Here is a 24,426-nt window from a genome sequence, read left to right on the forward strand (position 1 = left end):
CACCTTATGATTTTGGGGGTGGTGAGGGAAGGCATCTTACAATCTTATAGTCCCACTCCTGGCTAAGCAGTTGAAGCGAACAACTGTTGCCTTGGAACTCTTGTTTCTGCATCATACATACACTTTACCATAATGACAAATATATAGGCAACCAGTCCAGGAGGTCAGGAAGGACGTTAGAACATGGATATCTGTGCAAAAGAAAAACTCTGTAGTTTATCTGTACTAATCCCCCAAACTACAGCATAAAAAAGTGAAAGACGCTCAGTCATGTCTGACTCTTTGCAACCCCATGGGCTGTAACAGTCCATGGAATTCTCCAGGCCAGAATCCTGGAGTGGGTAGCCTTTCCCTTCTCCAGGGGATCTTCCCAACCCAGAGATCGAACCCAGGTCTCCCACATTGCAGGTGGATTCTTTACCAGCTGAGCCACCAGGGAAGCCCCATAGCATAAAAAAGTGTGATTAAAAAGCTGAAACAAGTACAACCTAATCCAGAGTGCTTACCTTCTGATTCTGCTTCCTTATCTGTGATGTGGAGTAATAGTCCTCCCATCACGGGGTGGTTATGAAGGCCAGATGAGATCACAAGCACCCAGTGCCTACCGCGGGCTGGTCCTACCACTTAAAAGAGATTTATTTCTCTTTCCTTACAACGCATGCTCACAATCCACAAATAAGCTTTTTCTTAGCCACTGTCATCAACCCTATTCCTTGTCAAATGAATGAATCCTCTGAAATTACGCAGATATTTGTAACTGGTTAAGAAAGGGTACAGTTTAAACTATTGAGGACATACTATCCTTTAGTGATCATAGAACGAGCAGAAATTTTAGTGGTGAAGTATGGAAGGGGGCTGGAATTTCCTTCTAAGAAGTCAGCATTTATGATCGACAAAAGCAACCCGTTCTGAAATGTTTACTGTCTGGCTGGAGGTTGTATGCAAGGGAAAGAAAAGACAGACATTATTAATGATTGAATAGCTATTTTTTCCCCCAGGAGGATTTAAGACACTGTAATTGAAGGGAATGACAATCCACTCCAGTATTCTTGCCTAGAGAATTCCATGGACAGAGAAGCCTGGCGGGCTACAGTTCGTGGGGTTGCAAAGAGTTGGACACGACTGAGCAACTAACAGACAGACAGACAGAAACCATTTAAAATTTTTATTTATTTTACTTTCCAGTTAAAAAATTTCCATCTGGTTCTCCTTTATGTCTTCTATTTCTTTCCTGAGATTTTCTACTTCTTTGCTGACTTACTATTTTTTTCATTTCTTTCAAGCATGTTTGTTAACTGCTTGTCAAAGTACTTTTCTAATGGCTGCTTTAAAACCCTTATAAAACAGTTTCAACATCTGTGTCCTACTGCTTTTAGTGTCTGTTGATTGCCTTTTCTCATTCAAGTTGAGATTTTCCTGGTTCTTGGTACGGCACATAATTTTTTTTTTTTATTATTGCATCCTGGACATTTTGGTATTATATCATGAGATTCTGTGTCTTGTTTAAATTTTCTGTTTTAGCAGGACTTTCTGACACTGCTCTGGTGGGGAAAGGGAGATGCCACTTCGTTATGACAGGGAGGGGTGAAAGTCTAGGCTTCCCACTTGGCCTCCATTGACACCTGGGGGAGGGAGGCCTCATTATTGTTGTGGAGGGGGAGGAAGTTCAGTTTCCCCTTGAGCTCTCTGCTGACACCACATTGGCTGAGAGAGAGAGGGACACTTCAGTGCTGTTCTTACTGACATCACAGGGAACAGGGAGAAAAGTTACGGCTCTCTGACTCCATCCTGAAGGGGGATGGTGGAAGGCGCCCCTTGTCACAGCTGGAGAAGGGGGGTAGGAGTGAAGGCTTCCCGTGTGGTCTTTGTTGATGACTGGTCCTGATATGATGGGTTTTCAGGGCTGTTTGGCTGGAGAAGGGCAGTTTTTTGGTTGTTGTTTTTGTTTTTAAAAAATCTTTGCTTACTTGGCTGCACTGGGTCTTAGTTGCAGCATGTGGGATCTTTAGGCGCACATCATGTGGGGTCTAGTTCCCTGATCAGGGATTGAACCCAGGCGCCCTGTCCTGGGAGTGCAGAGTCTTAGCCACTGGACAATCAGAGAAATCCCTGGAGTAGGGCAGTTATTATTTGAAGGTTTTCTGTCTTGCTAGACTGCCCCTTTGTGTATAAACAGCAGGCATTTCTCGGTGCTTTTATAGTTTTTGCCTGTTGATATGGACAGGTTGGCAACTTCTCAATGTTCAGTCTAGGACCCCTCAGCTGAAAAGTGAAACCGGGGAACTCACTACTGAATTTTTCCTCAGGTCTCAAGATCTCTAGCTGATCTGCTCTATTCTCTCCACCTTTTAAAGTCTGATGTACAGTGGCCAGAGCTTTTGGTTATTCTTTGTGGAGAGGAATAGAGACAAGTGGGTCCATTCCACTTTGCATCAGAAACGGAAGCAATCAGCCATTTAAAATTTCTTTTGACTCTAATTTGCATGTGAACGCAAGGGAAAAACTGATGAAAACAAAAGAACTGATTACTTTTCATTTGGTTCTTTTTCTTTCCACCTGCTTTTCCTAAAACCCTATGTCTTTGCTTTAATCCACACTCGTCTGCATGTGCTGTGTTTGGGGACCTGGGACAGAGTGGATGATATTATGAAGCGATTCAACCCTTAGTTAAGAACTTTGAACTTTGGGGCTCTGGGTACCTATTTTACTATTATTATTTTTAAAATATTTATTTATTTTATTTTTTTCTCTGCTGGGTCTTCACTGCTGCATGCGGGCTTTCTCTAGTTATGGCGAGCGGGGGCTTCTCATTCCAGTGGCTTCTCTTGTTGAGGAGCACACTCTAGGGCACTCAGAGTCCCGTAGTTGAGGTTCATGGGCTCTAGAGAGCAGGGTCAATAGTAGTTGTGGCATTAGTTGCTCTGAAGCATGTGGGATCTCCCCTGACTGGGGATTGAACCTTTGTCCCCTGCGTTGACAGGTGGATTCTTAACCACTGGACCACCAGGGAAGCCCTGGGGAACTATTTTAAATGTTAATCTGTGATGATGATAATCAGGTGATTTGTCCAAAGCATGCAGTGGGTGCAAGGTGTGGGGCAGAAGAGTTACTGGAAGCTGAAGGTGAGGGGAGGCTAGCACCTCAGTGTACAGAGCTGGGCAGTGACTAGAGAAGCAAGGCTGAGCCCTGGGGCTTACCCCAGTGGGCCCCCTTCAGCTCACTCATCTGCTTCTAGGTAGAACCCGCAGGAAGTTTTCCTGAACTGACAACTGTTGCAGACCTATAATTTTCAAGACCCTATATGCAAGCATGCTCAGTCGCTCAGTCGTGTCCAACTCTTTGTGACCCCACGGACTATATCCCTCTAGGCTCCTCTGTCCATGTGATTCTCCAGGCAAGACTACTGGAGTGGATTGCCATTTCCTCCTCCAGGGGATCTTCCTGACCCAGGGATGGAACCTGCATGTCCTGTGTCTCTGGCATTGGCAGGAGGGTTCTTTACCACTGAGCCACCGGCGAAAAAGACATCTCAGACGCCATCCTTGCTCTCAAAAAGCACGTGGTCCAGAAACTTCTCACTCAGTGGATTCTTCCCTCCTACTGTTTCTTCTCTGCTACACTCACAGGTCTAGACCTCACACGCCCTTTCGGTGAGTCTCCTAAGGGTTCCTACCAGAGAGAAGAAACATTCAGAACCAAAAGGAAATCAAACAGAACCGAGAGAGAAGAGCCTCCGCTGGCTCCGGGAGCAAGCAGTAACCTGACTTCTGCACAAGGTGTGCCCAGGTGACTTGCCCATCCTTGGGCGGCTGCCATGACACATTCCGCACGCTTGACGCTGCCCGGGGAGAACCAGGCAGCCCAGCGCGGCTTTCCTACTCAGAGCATCTGGCTCAGCGGCCAGGGTATCCTCTATGCAGCCAGCACAGTCCGGGCTCAGCTCATTGTGATCCTCAGCCTGCCTGGGCAGTGACACTCCCCTCGGCCCCCGGGGAGCCGCAGAGCCAGGGACAGAATAACATGCTCAGGAGAAATGTCCTCAGAGTCCTCAGCATCGGGCTGCCGCTGGTCTTCGCTCTCAACCTCCTCCTGATGTTTTACACCAAGAGGATTGTACAGGAGTTGATCCTGGGGGATCATCAGAAGAAGCTGCATTTTGCTCCGTCTGAACAGAATGGGACAGTGATGGACAGACTCTCTCGACTGGAGGCGGATTTGCTGCATCTGAGTAAGTCAGCAGAACTGACTCGAAAGGGACGGTGTGTGTGCCTGTCTGTGCCTGTGAGGGTGTGTTTAGGGGCACAGAATAAAGGGGTGTGGAGGGAAAAAGGAGGGAGAATTAGTGGGACTCAGAGCCAGCAGCTGATGGAGGGGAACAGGCTGTGTGTATGTGTGTGTGTGTGTGTGTGTGTGTGCACCTCAGGGGGGGCACACACACCCTGGTGAAGTCTGTGCAGAAAGAGCCCCCTGGCTGATGTGTCCTACAGGTCAACCTCTTTTTAAAATTGAGTTAAAGTTGGCATATGCTGCAGCTGCTTAGTTGCTCAGTTGTGTCTGACTCTTTGCCACCCCCATGGACTGTGTCCCTCCAGGCTCCTCTGTCCATGGAATTCTCCAAGAGTGGGGTGCCATGCCCTCCTCCAGGGGATCTTCCTGACCCAGGGATAGCACCCGTTTCTTCTGAGTCTCCTGCATTGGCAGGCAGATTCTTTACCTCTAGTGCCACCTGGGAAGCCCAACTGACATATAGTTCAGTTCAGTCCTGTCACTCAGTCATGTCCGACTCTTTGCGACCCCATGGACTGCAGCACGCCAGGCCTCCCTGTCCATCACCAACTCCCAGAGTTTACTCAAACTCATGTCCATTGAGTCAGTGATGCCATCCAACCATCTCATCCTCGGTCGTCCTCTTCTCCTCCTGCCTTCAATCGTTCCCAACATCAGGGTCTTTTCAAATAAGTCATAGGATTACATTAATTTCATGTGTAGGACATAAGGATTCAATATTTGTATCTTTCGTGAAATGGTCACAATAAATCTGATTAACATTTGCTGTCTCACACAGTTCTACACTTTTTCCTTGGGATGAGAACTTTTGAGATTGACTCTATCCCCAGCTTTTAAACAATACAGCATTATTGACTATAGTTGCCACACTGTACATTATATCTCCAGGACTTATTTATTTTATAACTGGGATTGTGTAGCTTTTGACCTTCTTTACACGCTTTGCTCACCCCCAGCCTGCCTCTAGCAACCATTAATCTGTTCCCTGTATCTTTAAACTATATATATATATATATTTGACTGCACCTCATATAAGATCTTTGAGAATCTTTTTTTAGTTGCAGCATGCAGACCTCTTAGTTGCAGCATGTGAAATCTAGTTCCCTGACTAAGGATCAAACCAGGGCCCCGTGCGCTGTGAGTGCGGAGTCTTAGCCACCGGGCTGCCAGGGCAGTCCCTGTTCTTTGCATCTATGAACTCATTTCCCCCCATTCTTTTTAGATTCCACACATCAATGAGACCCGATAATATTTGTCTTTGGCTTTTTTCACTTAAGATGATGCCCTCAGGGTCCAGCACATTTTAACCTCTTCCCAGGAATTCTGGGGTTTGTTTTTAAAACTCACCATGAAACTCTACCTCCTGTGAATTTCATGTATCTTGGCATCTGCTTCCAGTGAAGGCAGGAATCATGGGCTTCCCGCGTGATAAGAATCTCATGCTCGTGCCCTGGAGGAGAGGGGTCTGGAATGTGAGGGCAGAGAATCGACTGCGCAGATGTGTGGCTGTGTGCCCGTGGAGCCTGGGTGGTGGGGAGTGTCTTTTTTTTCTGTTTAATTTTAAAAAAATGATTATTTAATTATTTGGCTGCACTACGTCCCAGTTGCGGTGTGTAGAATCTCTGATCTACATCGCAGCATGCAGGACCTTTAGTTATGCCACGTGATACCTTTTAGTCATGGCATGTGGAATCTAGTTTCCAGACCAGGGATCAAACCCAGGCCTCCTGTATTGGGAGTGCAGAGTCTTAGCCACTGGACCACCAGGAAATTTCCTCTTTTTGTTTAATTTTTTTAATTTTTAAAATTTTTATAGAATTTCAAAGGTTATTTTTCATTTACATTTATTATAAAATATTGGCTATATTCCCCATGTTGTACAGTACATGCATGAGCCTACGTTACATCCAGTAACAATCTGTGCCTCCCCTTGCCCTACTCCTGTGTTGCCCGCAAACATTGATAGCCACTAGTGTGTTCTCTATATCTGAGTCTATTTCTCTTTTCTCTTTTGTTATATTCACTAGTCTATTGTATTTTTTTTTTTAGATTCCACATATAAGTGATGTCATATAGTTCTTGTCTTTTTCTGTCTGACTTATTTCACTTAGCATAATAGCCTTGGGGAATGTCTTTAAAAAAATAATTCTGTTTATTTATTTATTTTAGTTATTTTGGCTGTGGTGGGTCTTTGTTGTCGCAGTCAGTCTTTCTCTAGTTGCGGAGAGTAGGGGCTACTCTCTAGCTGCAGTGAACAGGCTTTTCATTGCAGTGGCTTCTCTTGTTGCAGAGCGCGGGGGCTAGGACACCCAGGCTTCAGTAGTTTCAGCCCATGGGCTCCGTAGCTGCAGTTCCTGGGCTCTAGCGCACAGGCTCAGCAGTTGTGTGCATGCATCGGCTTAGTTGCTCCACTGCATGTGGAATCTTCCTGGACCAGGGATCAAACCCATGTCCCCCTGCATTGGCAGGCAGATTCTTAGCCACTGGACCACCAGGGAAGCCTAGGGAGTGTCTTTCAAAAAAAACAAGAACTGAGCCTTGTCAGGGTTCAGGGTGAGGCAGAGGGATAGATGGAAGGTCAGACAGGAAGAGGAAAGGAAGGGAAGAAATCAGAGAAGGGGAGATATGGAGAGGGGACAAGAGAGGAGAAAAGAGAGGAGCACAGAAATGGAGCCCAGAATGAAAATGTCCAGGGCGGAGGGTGGAAGAATTGATAGGGAGGAAAAAAGGGAAAATAGATGAGGGGAGAGAGAAGGAGGCATGAAGCATGGTTTCCATCCCCCATCACAAGACTTAGGTTATTGTGGTTCAGATTTCTGGAAGGCAGTTTTCACAAAGTGAAAGTGTTAGTCACTCAGTCATGTCAGATCCCATAGACTGTAGCCCACCAGGCTCCTCTGTCCATGGGATTCTCCAGGCAAGAATACTGGAGTGGATTGCCATTTCCTTCTTCAAGGGATCTTTCCAACTCAGGGATCGAACCTGAGTCTCCTGCATTGCAGGCAGATTCTTTACCGTCTGAGCCACCAGGGAAGGTTTCTCAGGGGACGGTTCAGTAGATGAGTGTCTTGTGATGTGCTTTACCACTCTATGCCCTGGGCCTGGCACAGAGAAATTAAGTAGATGAGTGAGTGACTGAGTGTAGGAAGGAGAGAACAGAGGACAAGCAGCCAGGGATGAAGAGAAGGGTGATCCAGGGGAAAGAGTTAGGGAAAACAGAGAAGATTGTCAGCTCCCGAGGCCCTGGCTTTGAGAGCCCTTGGCTGGTTTGCACGTTGACTATGCAAACATTTCCCGTGCAATTTCACCAGAGGATGTCTGTGTATCTTGGCCATCACTGTCACTCCTTGGCTGAGCACGCAGACCACACCAGCTCTCTGGCTCACCCACCCTGTGTCAGCCTCCTCAGGTCTTAAAATAGCAGGAGTTCTGCCAAGAGCCTGGCTAGTCTTTCCTCCCGCTGGGACACGATGTGCCCTGAGAAGCCATCCAGAGCTGTTTATTTCCATCTCTTTCTTTGCACAACCGGTTCCTCCTTTGCTTGTTGTTCTCTATGCTCTACACGTTCTATTCACTCAGAAATGACGTGGTGTCAGGGACTCCCTACCCGCTGAGATGAATTTCAAAGTGTTTTCTGGACCCCGTTTCCAGATCACAAATGCTTTTCTTTCCAGAAGGGCTTGCTGAAATGGAACGCTTGTTCAACGACCCCTCCTTCTGGTTGCTCCTTATCTCCCAGAAGACTGAAGAAAATCATGACAGTAAGGACACCTGAGCAAATTATGAAGTCTGTGAAGAGCCAAAGCAAACACATAATGATAATCATATCCCTATTGTGGGAGGGCTTGATAACTCTAAACCAGTTTTCTGGAACTTCCCTGGGGGTTCTTAAAAGGCCCCATCAGAGTGACACTTGGGTGTGTCCCCTTTGGGCCTTGGAGGTGGTCTAGTAACACAGTCTTCATCCCACCGGGTTCTGCGCTTCCATTGTCAACAATTTCCCACTGACAGCAGTGAATGAGAGCGGAAGATCAGATAACCCCCAGAGCAGAGTGTGAAAAGTGAAAATGTTGGTTGCTCAGACGTGTGTGACTCTTTGCCACCCAGTGGGCTATAGCTTGCCAAGCTCCTCTGTCCACCAGATCCTCCAGGCAAGAATACTGGAGTGGGTTGCCATTTCCCTCTCCAAGAGATCTTCTAGATCCAGGGACCGAACCCAGGTCTCCTGCATTGCAGGCAGACTCTGTACCATCTGAGCCACCAGAGAATCTCCAAAGAGGAGTATAAGAGAGTTTAAAGGCCCAAAAATCCAAGGCCTTTCTGTGATCCCCGTGCTTAGCACAGAAGACTTTGAATCAAAATATGATTTGATTTGGAATAGTGTGAAAATCCCGCTCCCATTTTTATTTTCTGCCTGAGCAACTATGAGAGCTAGTTCCCAGGAGCCTTCTCTGAAAGATCCTCCATTTATTTTTCTTTCCAGGTTTGCTTTGACCATCCTCTTTCCGTCTCATAGGCACTTCTGTGGTTGACTCTTCTCATTCATGGGCCAGGTTTAGGTCACCTTCCAAAAATACCCTCCTCCCACTGGTCAGGTTTCCCTGCATCCCTCTTAGGGGCTAGGCATGTAGCTGAAATTCTGCCCACGTTTTGCACACCAAACCGCGTACTGTGGTGTGGAGCTGCCTCTGTCCAGAGGGGTTCACACAGTGGGACCGTCCTCTCCTGAAGCTGGTACCCCAGGGCTGCAATCATCCGAAAAAGGGATTCTCTCTTCTAACTTGCAGGATCGTACTACATGAGCTAGAGGTGATCCCGTCAATTTGGTTGGAGTTTAGTGTGTTTCTAAGGGAGGACTGGGACTCCCCTGGTGACTCGGTGATAAGGAATTGCCAGCCAGTGCATGAGATGCAGGTTCAATCCCTGGCCCGAGAAGATCCCCTGGAGGAGGAAATGGCAACGCACTCCAGTACTTTTGCCTGGGAAATCTCATGGACAGAGGAGACTGGTGGGCTACCGTCCATGGGGCCGAAAAGAGTCAGACACAACTGAAGTGACTGAAAAGCAACAGAGCGGGTATTGGTGGGACCTTAAGCAAGTCCCTCTGGTGGAGTGCCTTTGAATCGAAACCACTAGGTGGGTATTTTGGGGGCCTTTGAAGAGCTCTGGTGCTTTATGTCTTAAAGTAGAAAAAATTCCATGTGAGAGAGGCCAAGTGATAGGTAAGGAATTTATTAGAATAGGAATTGAGAGTCCCTTAATAGAGTAGAGTTCAAAGTCACTGCAAGGAGATCAAGCCAGTCATTCCTAAAGGAAATCAACCCTGAATATTCATTGGAAGGACTGATGCTGAAGAAGCTCCAATACTTTGACCACCTGATGTGAAGAACTGACTCATTGGAAAAGACTCTGATGCTGGGAAATATTGAGGGCAGGAGGAGAAGAGGGTGACAGAGGATGAGATGGTTAGATAGCATCATTGACTCAATCTACACGACTTTGAGGAAGCTCTGGGAAGCCTGGCACGCTACAGTCCATGGGGTCGCAATGAGTTGGACACGACAGAGCGAATGAAATGAACTGAGCTGAACCGATTAGAATAGGATGCTTGAGAGGCTTAAAGTGGGTAGGCTAGAGGGTGCTTCCACAAGAACTTAGCAGGCTACAGTTTTATAATCAAAGGAAAAGTGGGGAGGGGGAGAAAACCTTCTTCCTCATTCGTGGGTAGATGTCATGCTTCCATCATCAGCCCCTTCTCCAGGTTGGGTGGGGGGTTGGTTTTCTTGTCCCTACATGGTCAAGCCAGGACTATCATGGCACTATGGGAAAATTATCCAGGTCTCAGTACAATGAGTGCCTTTCACTTTGAAATGCCATCTTTCCATAACCATTGTTTTGATGTGTAGAGAGAGCGCACCCTAAGGATCATTAACTTGTTGAACTCACTGGGCAGGATGTGGGGCTCATGCCACCATTTTTTTATTGTTTGGGGGCATGTCTCGTGTTTCTGTTGCATGGTTTTGTGGCTAAGGAAGCCTGCTTGCTTCTGTGGTTAAGCAAACCTGCTTTCTTAAAGTGACGGTTAACTTACAGAGGTCTCCCATATTTTTTTCTACTTACACCTCGCTAATGGGATTAACTATTTAATCACCTACTTGGTCCCTTTACTCTGTTGCTATCACCATGATTACCATTTTGGGGTTGAATGCTGAGGAGTGTCATAGTCAATGTTGGACTTGGAAAATACTAATCAGTCAACTCTAGCTTTCGTTCAATTGAAAGTCCCCAAGTATGGCTCCTGCCAGTGTCTCTGTCCCCAGAGTGACAGCACCCCAACCCCCACCCCCAGGAAACTCTCTAAGACCAACAGGTAGGTAGGTCTGCCCAGGCTTCTATTAAATGACTGCTTTTGCTCTGGGTCCTGGTGTGCCTGAGGTTTTGTGTGTGTGCCCTTTAAAAGTGAAATCTCTATTTCTCCCAGTCCCTTGGGACTTCAAAATTAAGCCTTTCTGGTCTTGAAAGTCAAATGCTATGGGGGCTCATTTTCCTGGTGCGGGACCCCCAGGCTGGGGAATCCTACATGCAGCTCAGAACTCTCACTCCTGGAGGAGAACCTCTGCATTATAACCATTCTCCAGTTTGGGAGTCTCCAATTTTCCTTTGGCTGCGCTGGGTCTTAGTTGCAGCACGTGGGATCTAGTTTCCTGATCACAGGTCCAGGCCCCCTGGACCACCAGGGAGGTCTGTCCAGTTTCTTGATGCCTTTCGTTGTGGAAGAACTTTTCTGGCCTTTGTCACCCATGGCTGCTCTGTGGGTGGTATTGATGTTGGCGTGCTTGAGAGAGAGAGGGTGATCTCGGGCTCTTTTGGTTCCATTGAAGGAAGGAGTCAGAAGACTATTGTAACAGCCCGTTACTTATCACGAAAGCCTGACTGTCCTCTTTCCTCAGCCGACACTTTCCTGCCAATCTCGACACACTCTCTCCCTCCTTACAGGCCATACCATGGCCATCCATTCACAGTCTTCATCTCTGCCCCGAGTCCCGCTGTCACCCGGGTCCCTGCAGCGTCCTGTGATTAACTGATCCAATCGCTCGGCTACCCCTCTGTAAAGGCTCCTGCCTCACTCTTTCACAGTGTGCTCTGGGCTTTGTCATCCTCCCGAACTGCTCCCCTCGAAAATGACAAACACACACTATCTAGCCCTGACCACAACCTCAGGACCCTGGAGCAAGCTCATTCAACCTTTCCATAACAATACCATCTCTCCAGGTCTTCTCTTGCCAATATCTACAAGTCCTTGCACACTTGTTCTGTTGCACCCTGCTAAAAGTCTGGGGAGAAAAACATTTCAAGGAAATGTGGATGAGAAAGTAACGCCCCGGTAGCTAACAACTGGCTGAGATGTTTTCTCCCCTGCCCTTCGTTTGCAGAACAAACTATGAAGCTGGCTACGAAACACTCAGAAGATGGGGTTGGCAGGCTGGCAATGGTGAAAGATGAAAAGCATCCTTTTCCAGATACAGCTCATGCCAAGGAGGGTGGCTTCTTCAAGGAAAATCCCCACAAGGTTCTCTTCCCAGACTCAGAACTTTTCAGGAAGTGGGGTAGGGACCTTTCTCAGGCTCAGCAGAAAGAGGCTGAGGACCTCTTCCAGAAGTTTGGCTATAACGTGTACCTCAGTGACCAGTTGCCCCTGGATCGTACCCTCCCAGACACTCGAGATTCCAGGTAAGACGGACCAAGACAGGCTTTCTAGGGACCTCAGTGTTGTCTGAAGACAAGCTTTGGGAGGTGGCTTAGATGGTAAAGAATCTGCCTGCGATGCAGAAGACCCAGGTTCAATCCATGGGTTGGGAAGATCCCCTGGTAAAGGGGATGGCTATCCACTCCAGTATTCTTGTCTGGAGAATTCCATGGACAGAGAAGACTGGCGGGTTACTGTCCATGGGGTTGCAAAGAGTTGGATACAACTGAATGACTAACATTTTAAGAGTAGCAGAAGTCAAGGGTTGAAAAGAAGTGTGGGAAAGTGAGAAATTCGTGAGGAAGTGGGTCAGGGGGTAGAAAGTTCCGGAAGACTGACAGAGCAGAATTCTCGACTTTAGTCCATTTTATAATGGCAGCTCTGAGAAGATAACTGATGGATTTAAGTGTTTACAGCCCCTCAGAGCTGAGCAGAGGTATCAGAGAAACACAGATTCTTGAGAATTCTGATAGGATGGGTCAAACTCATAATTTTACAGATGAGGAAACTGAGGCTGAGAGAGAGAAACAACTTGGGCAAGTTGAAGGAAGTTAACAGTGCTACTGTTCTCCCTAATGTTTCTCTCAAATTCTCTGCTTGGACCCTTCTTTATTTTAAAAAATATTTGTTTATTTGGCTCAGGTGAGTTTTCTTTGTGGCATTCAGGATCTTTAGTTGCAACATGTGGGAACTAGTTCCCTGACCAGGGATTGAACCTGGGACCCCTGCATTAGATGCAGTCTTAGCCTCTGGACCACCAGGGTCTTATTAATTTTAACTTAAAGAAACTTTCCTCTCTCCTTCTGTTTTCCCTTCCTATTTTTTTTTCTCATTCTGCCTCTCTTTAGTAAGTTTTTTCTGCCTCCTTACTAAATTTTAAAAATAACAGTTTTTGGAGATGAATTCACATACCATACAATTTACTAAAGTGCATGATTTAATGATTTTTAGTTTATTCATCACCATTATCAATTTTAAAACATTTTCACCTCTTTTGAAAGAAAACCTACCCCTCCTCACAGGCTCTCCCTGTCTGCCTACAACTTCCTCATCCTTAGGCAACCACTGATTTGCTTTTTGTCCCCATGGACTTGCCTCTTCTGGACATTTTGTATAAATGGAATCATATAACATGGAGTATTCTGTATGTAGCATAATGTTTTCAAGTGTCATTCATGTTATAGCTTATAACATTCATCACTACTTTATTTGTCACTATCATTCCTTTTATGGTAAAATAAGATTTCGTTGTCCAGTTGTATACCACCTCTTTGTTATCTGTTTACCAGTTGATGGACATTTGGATTATTTCCACTTTTTGACTACTATGAATAATGCTGGTTTGAACATTTATGTACAAGTTCTTGTGTGAACATATGTCTTCATTTTTCTTGGTTATACCCTAGGAGTAGAATTGCTGGACCATATGATGACTCTATATTTAAACTTCCAAGGAACTGCCAGACTGTTTTCCAAAGTGGCTGCATCATTTTATATTCCCTCTAGCAGCATATGAGAGTTTTGATTTTTTTTTAACATACTTATCAAGATTTGTTTTTGTTTTTTGATCATAGCCATCTTAGTGAGTGTGAAAGTGCAAAGTGCAAGTCGCTCAGTCATGTCCGACTCTTTGCGACCCCATGGACTTTATAGTCCATGGAATTCTCCAGGCCAGAATACTGGAGTGGGTAGCCTTGCCCTTTTCCAGGGGATTTTCCCAATCCAGGGATCAAACCCAGGTATCCTGCATTACAGGCAGATTCTTTACCAGCTGAGCCACTGGGGAAGCCCAAGTGGTATACAACTGTGGTTTTGATTTAAATTTCCCTGTTGTCTAATAATGCTGAACATTTTTCATGTGTTTGTGGGCCATTTGTTTATTTTCTATGGAGAAATGTCCATTTAGACACTTTCTACTTTTAAGAAGGTATTTGTCTTTTCATTATTGAGTTGCAAGTGTTTTTTAATAGGAATTTAACCTGTTTTTAAATTTGTTGGTGGATAGTTGTTTATAGTATTCCCTATTTTCTAATTTTCCATGTAATCTTTTTCTTTGGCCCAATGGTAATTTAAGAATGTGTTTTTTGATTTCCACCTATTTGTGAATTTCTAATATCTTTCTGTTTTCATCTCTCATGCCACTTCACTGTGATCAGAGAATCATACTTCATATGAATTTAGTCTTTTAAAATTTATTGAGGCTTATTATATGCTCTAGCACACAGCCTCTCGTGAAGAATAGCGCATGTACAGTTAAAAGCAATCTGCTTTTGTTGTGTAGCCTGTTCTTATGGACGCCACTAGGTCTCACCAATTTGAAGCGTTGTTTCAGTTCAGTTCAGTCGCCCAGTCATGTCCAACTCTTTGCGACCCCATGAATCGCAGCACGCCAGGCCTCCCTGTCCATCACCAGCTCCCGGAGTTTACTCAAACTCATGCCCATCGAGTTGGTGATGCCATCCAGCCATCTCATCCTCTGTCGTCCCCTTCTCCTCCTGCCCCCAATCCCTCCCAGCATCGGGGTCTTTTCCAATAAGTCAATTCTTCTCACGAGGTGGCCAAAGTACTGAAGTTTCAGCTTCAGCATCAGTCCTTCCAATGAACACCCAGGACTGATCTCCTTTAGGATGGACTAATTGGATCTCCTTGCAGTCCAAGGGACTCTCAAGAGTCTTCTCCAGCTCCACACTTCAAAAGCATCAATTTTTCAGCGCTTAGCTTTCTTCACAGTCCAACTCTCACATCCACACATGACCACTGGAAAAACTATAGCCTTGACCAGATGGACCTTTGTTGGCAAAGTAATGTCTCTATTTTTTTTTTTTTATTATTATTTTTTTTTTCCAGTGGATTTTGTCATACATTGATATGAATCAGCCATGGATTTACATGTATTCCCAATCCCGATCCCCCCTCCCACCTCCCTCTCCACCCGATTCCTCTGGGTCTTCCCAGTGCACCAGGCCGGAGCACTTGTCTCATGCATCCCACTTGGGCTGGTGATCTGTTTCACCATAGATAGTATACATGCTGTTCTTTTGCAATATCCCACCCACACATTCTCCCACAAAGTTCAAAAGTCTGTTCTGTATTTCTGTGTCTCTTTTTCTGTTTTGCATATAGGGTTATCGTTATCACCTTTCTAAATTCCATATATATGTGTTAGTATGCTGTAATGTTCTTTATCTTTCTGGCTTACTTCACTCTGTATAATGGGCTCCAGCTTCATCCATCTCATTAGAACTGATTCAAATGAATTCTTTTTAATGGCTGAGTAATATTCCAAGGTGTATATGTACCACAGCTTCCTTATCCATTCATCTGCTGATGGGCATCTAGGTTGCTTCCATGTCCTGGCTAATATAAACAGTGCTGCGATGAACATTGGGGTACACGTGTCTCTTTCAGATCTGGTTTCCTAGATGTGTATGCCCAGCAGTGGGATCGCTGGGTCATATGGCAGTTCTATTTCCAGTTTTTTAAGGAATCTTCACACTGTTCTCCATAGTGGCTGTACTAGTTTGCATTCCCACCAACAGTGTAAGAGGGTTCCCTTTTCTCCACATCCTCTCCAGCATTTATTGTTCGTAGACTTTTGGATAGCAGCCATTCCGACCGGTGTGAGATGGTACCTCACTGTGGTTTTGATTTGCATTTTTCTGATAATGAGTGATGTTGAGAATTTTTTCATGTGTTTGTTAGCCATCTGTATGTCTTCTTTGGAGAAAAGTCTGTTTAGTTATTTGGCCCATTTTTTTATTGGGTTGTTTATTTTTCTGGTATTGAGCTGCATGAGCTGCTTGTATAGTTTTTAGGTTAATTGTTTGTCAGTTGCTTTGTTTGCTATTATTTTCTCCCATTCTGAAGGCTGTCTTTTCACCTTGCTTATAGTTTCCTTCACTGTGCAAAAGCTTTTAAGTTTAATTAGGTCCCATTTGTTTAGTTTTGCTTTTATTTCCAATATTCTGGGAGGTGGGTCATAGAGGATCTTGCTGTGATTTATGTCGGAGAGTGTTTTGCCTATGTTCTCCTCTAGGAGTTTTATAGTTTCTGGTCTTACATTTAGATCTTTAATCCATTTTGAGTTTATTTTTGTCTCTATTTTTTAACATGCTTTCTAGGTTGGTCATAACTTTCCTTCCAAGAAGTAAGCGTCTTTTAATTTCATGGCTGCAGTCACCATCTGCAGTGATTTTGGAGCCCCCAAAAATAAAGTCGGACACTGTTTCCACTGTCTCTCCATCTATTTCCCATGAGGTGATGGGACCAGATGCCATGATCTTAGTTTTCTGAATGTTAAGCTTTAAGCCAACTTTTTCATTCTCCTCTTTCACTTTCATCAAGAAGCTTTTTAGTTCCTCTTCACTCTCTGCCATAAGGGTGATGTCATCTGCATATCTGAGGTTATTGATATTTCTCCCGGCAAGCTTGATTTCAGCTTGTGCTTCTTCCAGCCCAGCGTTTCTCATGATGTACTCTGCATAGAAGTTAAATAAGCAGGGTGACAATGTACAGCCTTGACGTACTCCTTTTCCTATTTGGAACCAGTCTGTTGTTTCATGTCCAGTTCTAACTGTTGCTTCCTGACCTGCATACAGGTTTCTCAAGAGGGTGGTCAGGTGGTCTGGTGTTCCCATCTCTTTCAGAATTTTCCATAGTTTATTGTGATCCACACAGTCAAAGGCTTTGGCATAGTCAATAAAGCAGAAGTAGATGTTTTTCTGGAACTCTCTTGCTTTTTTGATGATCCAGCGCATATTGGCAATTTGATCTCTGGTTCCTCTGCCTTTTCTAAAACCAGCTTGAACATCTGGAAGTTCACGGTTTATGTGTTGCTGAAGCCAGGCTTGGAGAATTTTGAGCATTACTTTACTAGCGTGTGAGATGAGTGCAATTGTGCAGTAGTTTGAGCATTCTTTTGGATTGCCTTTCTTAGGGATTGGAATGAAAACTGACCTTTTCCAGTCCTGTGGCCACTGTTGACTTTTCCAAATTTGCTGGCATATTGAGTGCAGCACTTTCACAGCATCGTCTTTCAGGATTTGAAATAGTTCAACTGGAATTCCAGCACCTCCACTAGCTTTGTTCGTAGTGATGCTTTCTAAGGCCCACTTGACTTCACATTCCAGGATGTCTGGCTCTAGGTGAGTGATCACACCATTGTGATTATCTGGGTCGTGAAGCTCTTTTTTGTACAGTTCTTCTGTGTATTCTTGCCACCTCTTCTTAATATCTTCTGCTTCTGTTAGGTCCATACCATTTCTGTCCTTTATTGAGCCCATCTTTGTCTGAAATGTTCCCTTGGTATCTCTAATTTTCTTGAAGAGATCTCTAGTTTTTCCCATTCTGTTGTTTTCCTCTATTTCTTTGCACTGATCGCTGAGGAAGGCTTTCTCATTTCTCCTGGCTATTCTTTGGAACTGCATTCAAATGGGAATATCTTTCCTTTTCTCCTTCTCCAGGCCAGAATACTGGAGTGGGTAGCCTTTCCCTTCTCCAGGGGATCTTCCCAACCCGGGGATCGAACACAGGTCTCCGGCATTGCAGGCCAGTTCTTTACCAGCTGAGCCACAAGGGAAGCCTGCAGTGTTGTTTAAGTCTTGCCTAGTTGTGGCGCATACTTCGTTGCTCCGAGGCATGTGAGCTTGTTCAACCCGGAACAGGGATTGAACTGGTGTCCCTTGCACTGCAAGGCATATTCGTAACCACTGGACTACCAGGAAAACCTTCCTTGTTTATGTTGTGTTTAGTTGTTGTTCGGGGCTTCTCTTGTGGCTCAGACAGTAAAGATTCTGCCTGCAATGGGGGAGACCTGGGTTCGATCACTGGGTCGGGAAGATCCCCTGGAGAAGCAAGTGGCAACCCTCTACAGTATTCTTGCCTGGAGAATCTCACGGACAGAGGAGCCTGGCAGACTACAGTTCATGGACTTGAAAAGAGTTGGGCAGGACTGAGTGACTAACACTTTCCTTTCCACTTTCTTTGAAAGTGGGGTATTGAAATAGCCGGTGATTATTGTCGAATTGTCTGTTATTCTCTTCAGTCTGTCAGGGTTTGCTTCATGTATTTTGGTACTCTGATGCTAGGAATAAATGTTTAAAACTGGTATATCTTCCTGATGGTTAGATCCTTTTATGGTTACAAAGTCTCTCCCTTTATAACTAACAACATTTTAATTTTACCATCTATTTTGTCTGATTTTAGAATAACCTCTCTAACTTTTTATGGTTGCTGTCTGCCGATATATCCTTCACTTTCAACCTACTTGTATCTTTTGATCTAAAATGTTTCCTAAAGACAACATATAGTTGGACCTTTTTTTAAAAAAATGCAATTGGACAATATTTACCTTTTGATTGGATTGCTTAATTCACCCACAATCATTGTTTTTATTGATATAGTTGGGTTTACCTCTGCCATTCTATTTTTGTTTTCTAATGCCTCTCATCTTTTCCCTCTGTTCCTCCCTTACTGCTTGTCTTTTACATTAAGTGGCTATTTTCAAATGTAACAGTATAATAATTTAATTTTTCAGTATATTTTTATAGTTGTTTTCTTAATGGTTGTTCTAGGGCTTGTCACGTGCATCTTAACTTATCAGAGTCTGTTTAGACTTATTTCAGTGAGATATAGGAAGATTATATTTTTAGCTCTATTCCCTCTTCCTCCTTTTTTCTATTATTTTTATACATATTTCAAATTGTATGGTACAAGCTCCAAAATATACTATTATAATTACATTACATAATTTTATATCTATTAAAGAAGATGAGAAAAAGGGAGAGGAAGTATAAATTTACAGTGTGTTATATTTATCTTATTTACCATGTCTGATTCTCTGCACTTATTCCTGTAGATTCAATTTACCATCTGGTGTGATTTCCTTACTTCAATACAGTTTTGCTCCCATCCATCTCTTTTGTGCTGTCTTGTCAAGTATATCAAATTGCTATATATTATAGTCCCAATAATACAATTACATACACTTTAAAAAATACAATTGCTTTTAAAATTAGTTACGAGAAGGAATACACTGTCTTTTATAATTACACAGTTACCTTTACTGGTGCTCTTTGTTTTTGCCCATTTGTGTGCGTGTGTGTGTGTATTTGCATTATGGCCCAAGATCACTTGCTTTTAGCCTAAAAAGACTCACAGACTTAGAGAATGAACTTAGGGTTACCAGATGGGAAGGAAAGAGGAAGAGATAGTTAGGAAGTTTGGGCTAAACATGTATATGCTACTATATTTAACATAGGTAACCAGCAAGGACCTACTGTATAGCACAGGGAATTCTGCTCAATATTATGTAACAACCTAAATGGGAAAATAATTTGAAAAATAAGAGATAACTGAATCACTTTACTGTATACCTGAAGTTATCACAACATTGTTAATCAACTATACTCCAATATAAAATAAAAAGTTAAAAAATGTTAAATAATAAAAAGCAAGTATAAAAAAAGAAATTCGTATTTCTTTTAAGGTAGTCTGCTACCAGCAAATTCTCTCAATGTTTACTTGCCTTTATTTCCTCTTCACATTTGAAAGATATAAGATGCTTTGTTGATAGTCTTTTTTCTTTGGACAATTTCAGTATGTTGTCCCACTACCTTCTATTTTTATTGTATTTAATGAGATGTCAACTCTTAATATTGTTGAGGATCTCCTTGTATGTGGTGAGTCATTTTTCTCTGACTGCTTTCAATATTTTATCTTTGGCTTTTGGTATTTGGACTAAGGTGTGTCTGGGTGTGCATCGCTGCATTTCTCCTACTTTCTTTGGAACCTGCCTCAATTTCATCATTTAAGTCTTTAGGTGTGTGGATAAAATGCTGAGATCAGTGGGTAACTGACGCATTTTGGATCATTAAGGTTGAATTCTATAGAGACTAAGTCATGAAACGGCTTATTAGAAAGTATTAGTGTGGATGCAAACTATGTCTGATTCACGTACCCTTCTATACTTGAATAACATGAGTCATGTCTGCTGCTTACAAACCAAATGAGTGCTCTTCCATCCTGCTGACCATAAAAAAAAAAAAAAAAATCCACATGGCTCTGGTGGATGGATTCCAGAACTAAGGCATCCTGGAAACCACCACGCTTTGAGAACATAGGAAGACCACTCCCTGGACTTTTTAAATTTTATTTTATTTATTATTTATTTTTGACTGTGCTGGGTGCTCACTGCTGCGTGAGGGCTTTCTCTAGTTGTGACAAGCTGGGACTACTCTTTGTTGCAGTGCGTGGGCTTCTTATTGGATGGCTTCTCTTGTTGTGGAGCACAGGCCCTACAGCACCGGCTCAGTAGCTGTGGCACGTGGGCTTAGTTGCTCTGCGGCATATAGAATATTCCCACATCAGGGATCAAACCTGTGTCCCCTGCACTGGCAGATGGATTTCTATCCACTGGACCACCAGGAAAGTCCTCCTTGGATTTTCTCTGAGAAAGAAGTATTTTAGTGATTCAGAGATGTCACATAAATTATAAGATAATATGAGGATAGACCTTCTATGTCTGCTACTGCTGTTGCTGCTAAGTCACTTCAGTCGTGTCTGACTCTGTGTGACCCCATAGAAGGCAGCCTACCAGCAAGATGCAAAGTGGTGGTCATCACTACTGGTTTTTCCAGTTTTCTGGATGGTTGTCTGATACCAGAAACATGCCAGCCCTGGCAGTCTCCAAGTGGTCACACCCTCCCTTTAATTTTCAGAGACCAGAGAAAGGCCATTCGGGGCAATCAATAAACTTTATTGAGTTTTAAGTAGATCCTACATGCTCAGGTGCTTCTTTTGTGTCCAACTCTTTTCAAGTCCATGGACTGTAGCCCACCAAACTCTTCTGTCCATAGGATTCTCCAGGAAAGAATACTGGAGTGGGTTGCCATTTCCTCTTCCAGAGGATCTTCCTGACCTAGGATCAAACCCATATCTCCTGTGTCTCACGCATTAGCAGGCAGATTCTATACCCCTGAGCCACCTGGGAAGCCCTAAGGAGATATTAAGTTCCAACAAACAAACACATGGAAAGGCAGGGCTTCAATAGTTAATCTTCAACAGGGAGTTCAGAAAAATGCCATGGCCAGATTAGTTACAAAACTTGCAGGGCCCAGTGCAAAATGAAAACGTGGGGCTTGTTATTTAAAAATTACTAAAAAATATTTCAAGATGGTGATAGCAAATTATTAAATCAAGTTAATTCACAAGTGTCGGAACCTGTGTGATTGCACAAGTCAGACATCCAGGAAGCTGGTCTTGCTGCCCTCCTAACTTGCCTCAGGAAACCCCAATGTATCAATAAGAAGATGTTTGGCAATTGTTGCATGTGTGCATATCAGTTTTTTTTGCTTTTCACAACAGCAGTTTCTGGCAATGTTGTCATTTGCATACAACTTATCTTTCTAGTTCTAACATCTGGGATCTGGCTGTGGTGCTAGTGGTAAAGAAACTGCCTGCCAATGCAGGAGACATAAGAGACATGGGTTCGATCCCAGGGTCAGGAAGATCCCCTGGAGAAGGGCATGGCAACCCACTCAGGTATTCTTTCCTGGAGAATCTCATAGACAGAGGAGCCTGGCGGGCTACAGTCCATAGGGTTGCAAAGAGTCAGACATGACTTAAGCGACTTCGCACACACTTATAGCTCTAACATCTAGAAATTACTCACCTTATATATTTCTCCCTTTGTACCCTCCTGTTGCTAAGGGTGAGTGAGTGCATGTGGGTGTGCAGAGTTGTGTCTGCCTCTCTGTGACCCCGTGGACTGCAGCCTGCCAGGCTCCTCTGTCCATGGGATTCTCCAGGCAAGAATACTGGAGTAGGTTGTCATTTCCTCCTCCAGGGGATCTTTCTGACCGAGGGATTAAACCCACATCCGCTGCCTCTCCTGCTTGGCTGGTGGATTCTTTACCACTGAGCCACCTGGGAAGCCCACTAAGGGTGAGGGAGCAGTTGTAATTCTATACTGGAAATATTTGCTAAAGATTAATTCCTCCAGCTATTAACCAACCAATAAATATTTTTTATTATATTTTACTGCACTATCCAATATGGTAGCATCAGTCACATATGGCTATTTAAATGAATTAAAAATGGATTAAATTTAAAAGCAGTTTTTTTGTTTTTTTTTTAGTTTACATAGCCTTGTTATAATGCTTACTAGCCACACGTGGCTAGTGTAGATCACAATGGACAGCATATACAGAACATGTGTATCACTGTAGGAAATTCTATTGGACAGAACTGGTCCACACATGCCAGTCAGGTGCTGGGAAACAAGGAGAACGGAGAGATCCTTTTTGCAGACTTCTGTATGGCTTTTCAGTGTTACTTGAAATTCTCTGCATGGCCTTTTGGAGTCCCTTGATGTGTCTCCAGAGTCAATCTCGATTACTCTGCATTTCATCAATGTTAGAGTGGCAAGAAAAAGGAGGAACTGATTTGGGGAGAAAAGCTTAGCTGTGCAATTCCCCATTTTAATTTTTTTCCAACTTGTGTTTATTTATGTTTTACTTTTAAGTTCTGTTTCCTGATTTCTCAAAGCCTTATAATGTTCCTTTTTGCCTTCCGAGAATTTTTTTTTTGACAGTTCTGTAATCAGAGGAAATGTGTTCTGATTCTTTTAAAAAAACTTATTTTATTGGAATAGTTGCTTTACAATGTTGTGTTAGCTTCTGCTCTAGGCAAAGTGAATCAGCCATGAAGTGAAAACTGAAAGTGCTAGTCACCGAGTCATGTCTGAGTTCACCCCATTAGTTATGTTCACACCGTTGGCTATTAGGGAAGTGGAAATCAAAGCAAGGGTAAGACAATACTTCATACTCCTGGAAGGCTATCATCTCAATGACAGATAATGCAAATATTGTCCAGAACATGGAGAAAAATTAAAGCCATCATTTATTATTGGTGGGAATGTAAAATGATGCAGCCACTTTAGAAAACAGTATAGCAGTTCATCACATTGTTAAATATAGAGTTACCACATGACTTAACAATTTCAGTCTTCAGTTCAGTTCAGTTCAGTCACTCAGTCTTGTCCGACTCTTTGCGACCCCATAGACTGCAGCTTGCTAGGCTTCCCTGTCCTTCACCAACTCCTGGAGCTTGCTCAAACTTGTCCATTGAGTCAGTGATGCCATCCAACCATCTCATCCTCTGTTGTCCCCTTCTCCTCCTGCCTTCAGTCTTTCCCAGCATCATCAGGGTCTTCTCTAATGAGTCAGCTCTTCATATCAGGTGGCCAAAGTGGGAGCTTCAGCTTCAGCATCAGTCCTTCCAATGAATATTAAGGGTTGACTTCCTTTAGGATTGACTTATCTGATCTCCTTGCAGTCCAAGGGACTCTCAAGAGGATCCTTCTCCAAGAATCTTCACCTAGGATGAGATGTGTGTATAAGTAAAATGAAAACATGCCAACATACTCATTCAAGAATTTTCATAGTGGCATTTATAACAGCCAAAAAGTAGAAGCATCCTAAATGTCCAATATTGGATGAACAGATAAATATGTGACATATCCATGCAATGTAATATTATTTGGCAATAGAAAGAAATGAAGTGCTGACATACGGCACAACATTGATGAACTTTGAAAACATTATGCTGTGCGAACACAAAAGACCACATATTCTATGTTTCCATTTATATAGAAAGTCCAGAATGGGCAATTCTATAGAGATAAAAAGTAGGTTAATAATTGCCTATGGCTGAGGGGGAATGGGATTGGGGAGAAATGAAGAAATACTGCTAATGGGTATGGGGTTTCTTTCTAGTGTGATGAAACTGTCCTAAAATTAGATGGTGGTGATGGTTGCCTAACTCTGTGAATATTATTAAAAACAATGAAATGTGCAGTTTTAAATGGGTGAATTTTATTATGTGTAAAATATATCTTGATGAGGATGTTAAAAAAAAAAAAGAGTAAGCCAGTGCCTTGCATATGGTAAGCATTTACTAAATGTAAGCTGTGACATTTAAAACATGTGTCAAGCACACTTCTTTGGACAGTTTGCCACCTCTCTATAGTTGTGAAGTTGAGGGATGTGTCCAAATGATGGAAGGTCTGAGAACATGGGGAAAGGGAGGCAGAAAGAGGACTTCTGGCAAAGAAGCTACTTTGGGGCAGGGGAAGGAATGGGAATTCTTTGTGGGGCAGGTGCCCCGCACAGTCAATAAACAGTCCCTCTGTTTATTCAAGGGGAAATGTCTACTGATGATTAATCAAAAAGAAATGAAGTTTATCCCCACAACAGGAGAACTTTGGACAAACAAATGAAAATCTTTCTACTGTGATAAGCAACTGACAGTTTCCCTTCCTAATGAGTTTGAGAGTTGGTGAACTGATTGAATTATTATAACATCCTGTGTAGTGAAGGGGGACTTTAGAGAAC

General features: G+C 43.5%; 1 protein-coding gene across 1 annotated transcript in view; it reads left to right on the top strand.

The window, feature by feature from the left end:
• Positions 1-3,759: 3,759 nt before the first annotated feature.
• The window catches only part of GALNT8 (polypeptide N-acetylgalactosaminyltransferase 8), a gene marked incomplete at its 5' end in the record, with an annotated part of 42,722 nt that continues 22,055 nt past the window's right edge, over positions 3,760-24,426 (top strand). The window contains 2 exons of the mRNA XM_043880792.1: positions 3,760-4,228; positions 11,721-12,018. Coding sequence (XP_043736727.1) covers positions 3,760-4,228; positions 11,721-12,018 — 767 coding nt within the window. The remainder of the gene's footprint in view (positions 4,229-11,720; positions 12,019-24,426) is intronic.

The sequence above is a fragment of the Cervus elaphus genome, chromosome 22 (assembly GCF_910594005.1).
Source record: "Cervus elaphus chromosome 22, mCerEla1.1, whole genome shotgun sequence".
Taxonomy (NCBI): Eukaryota; Metazoa; Chordata; class Mammalia; order Artiodactyla; family Cervidae; genus Cervus; species Cervus elaphus.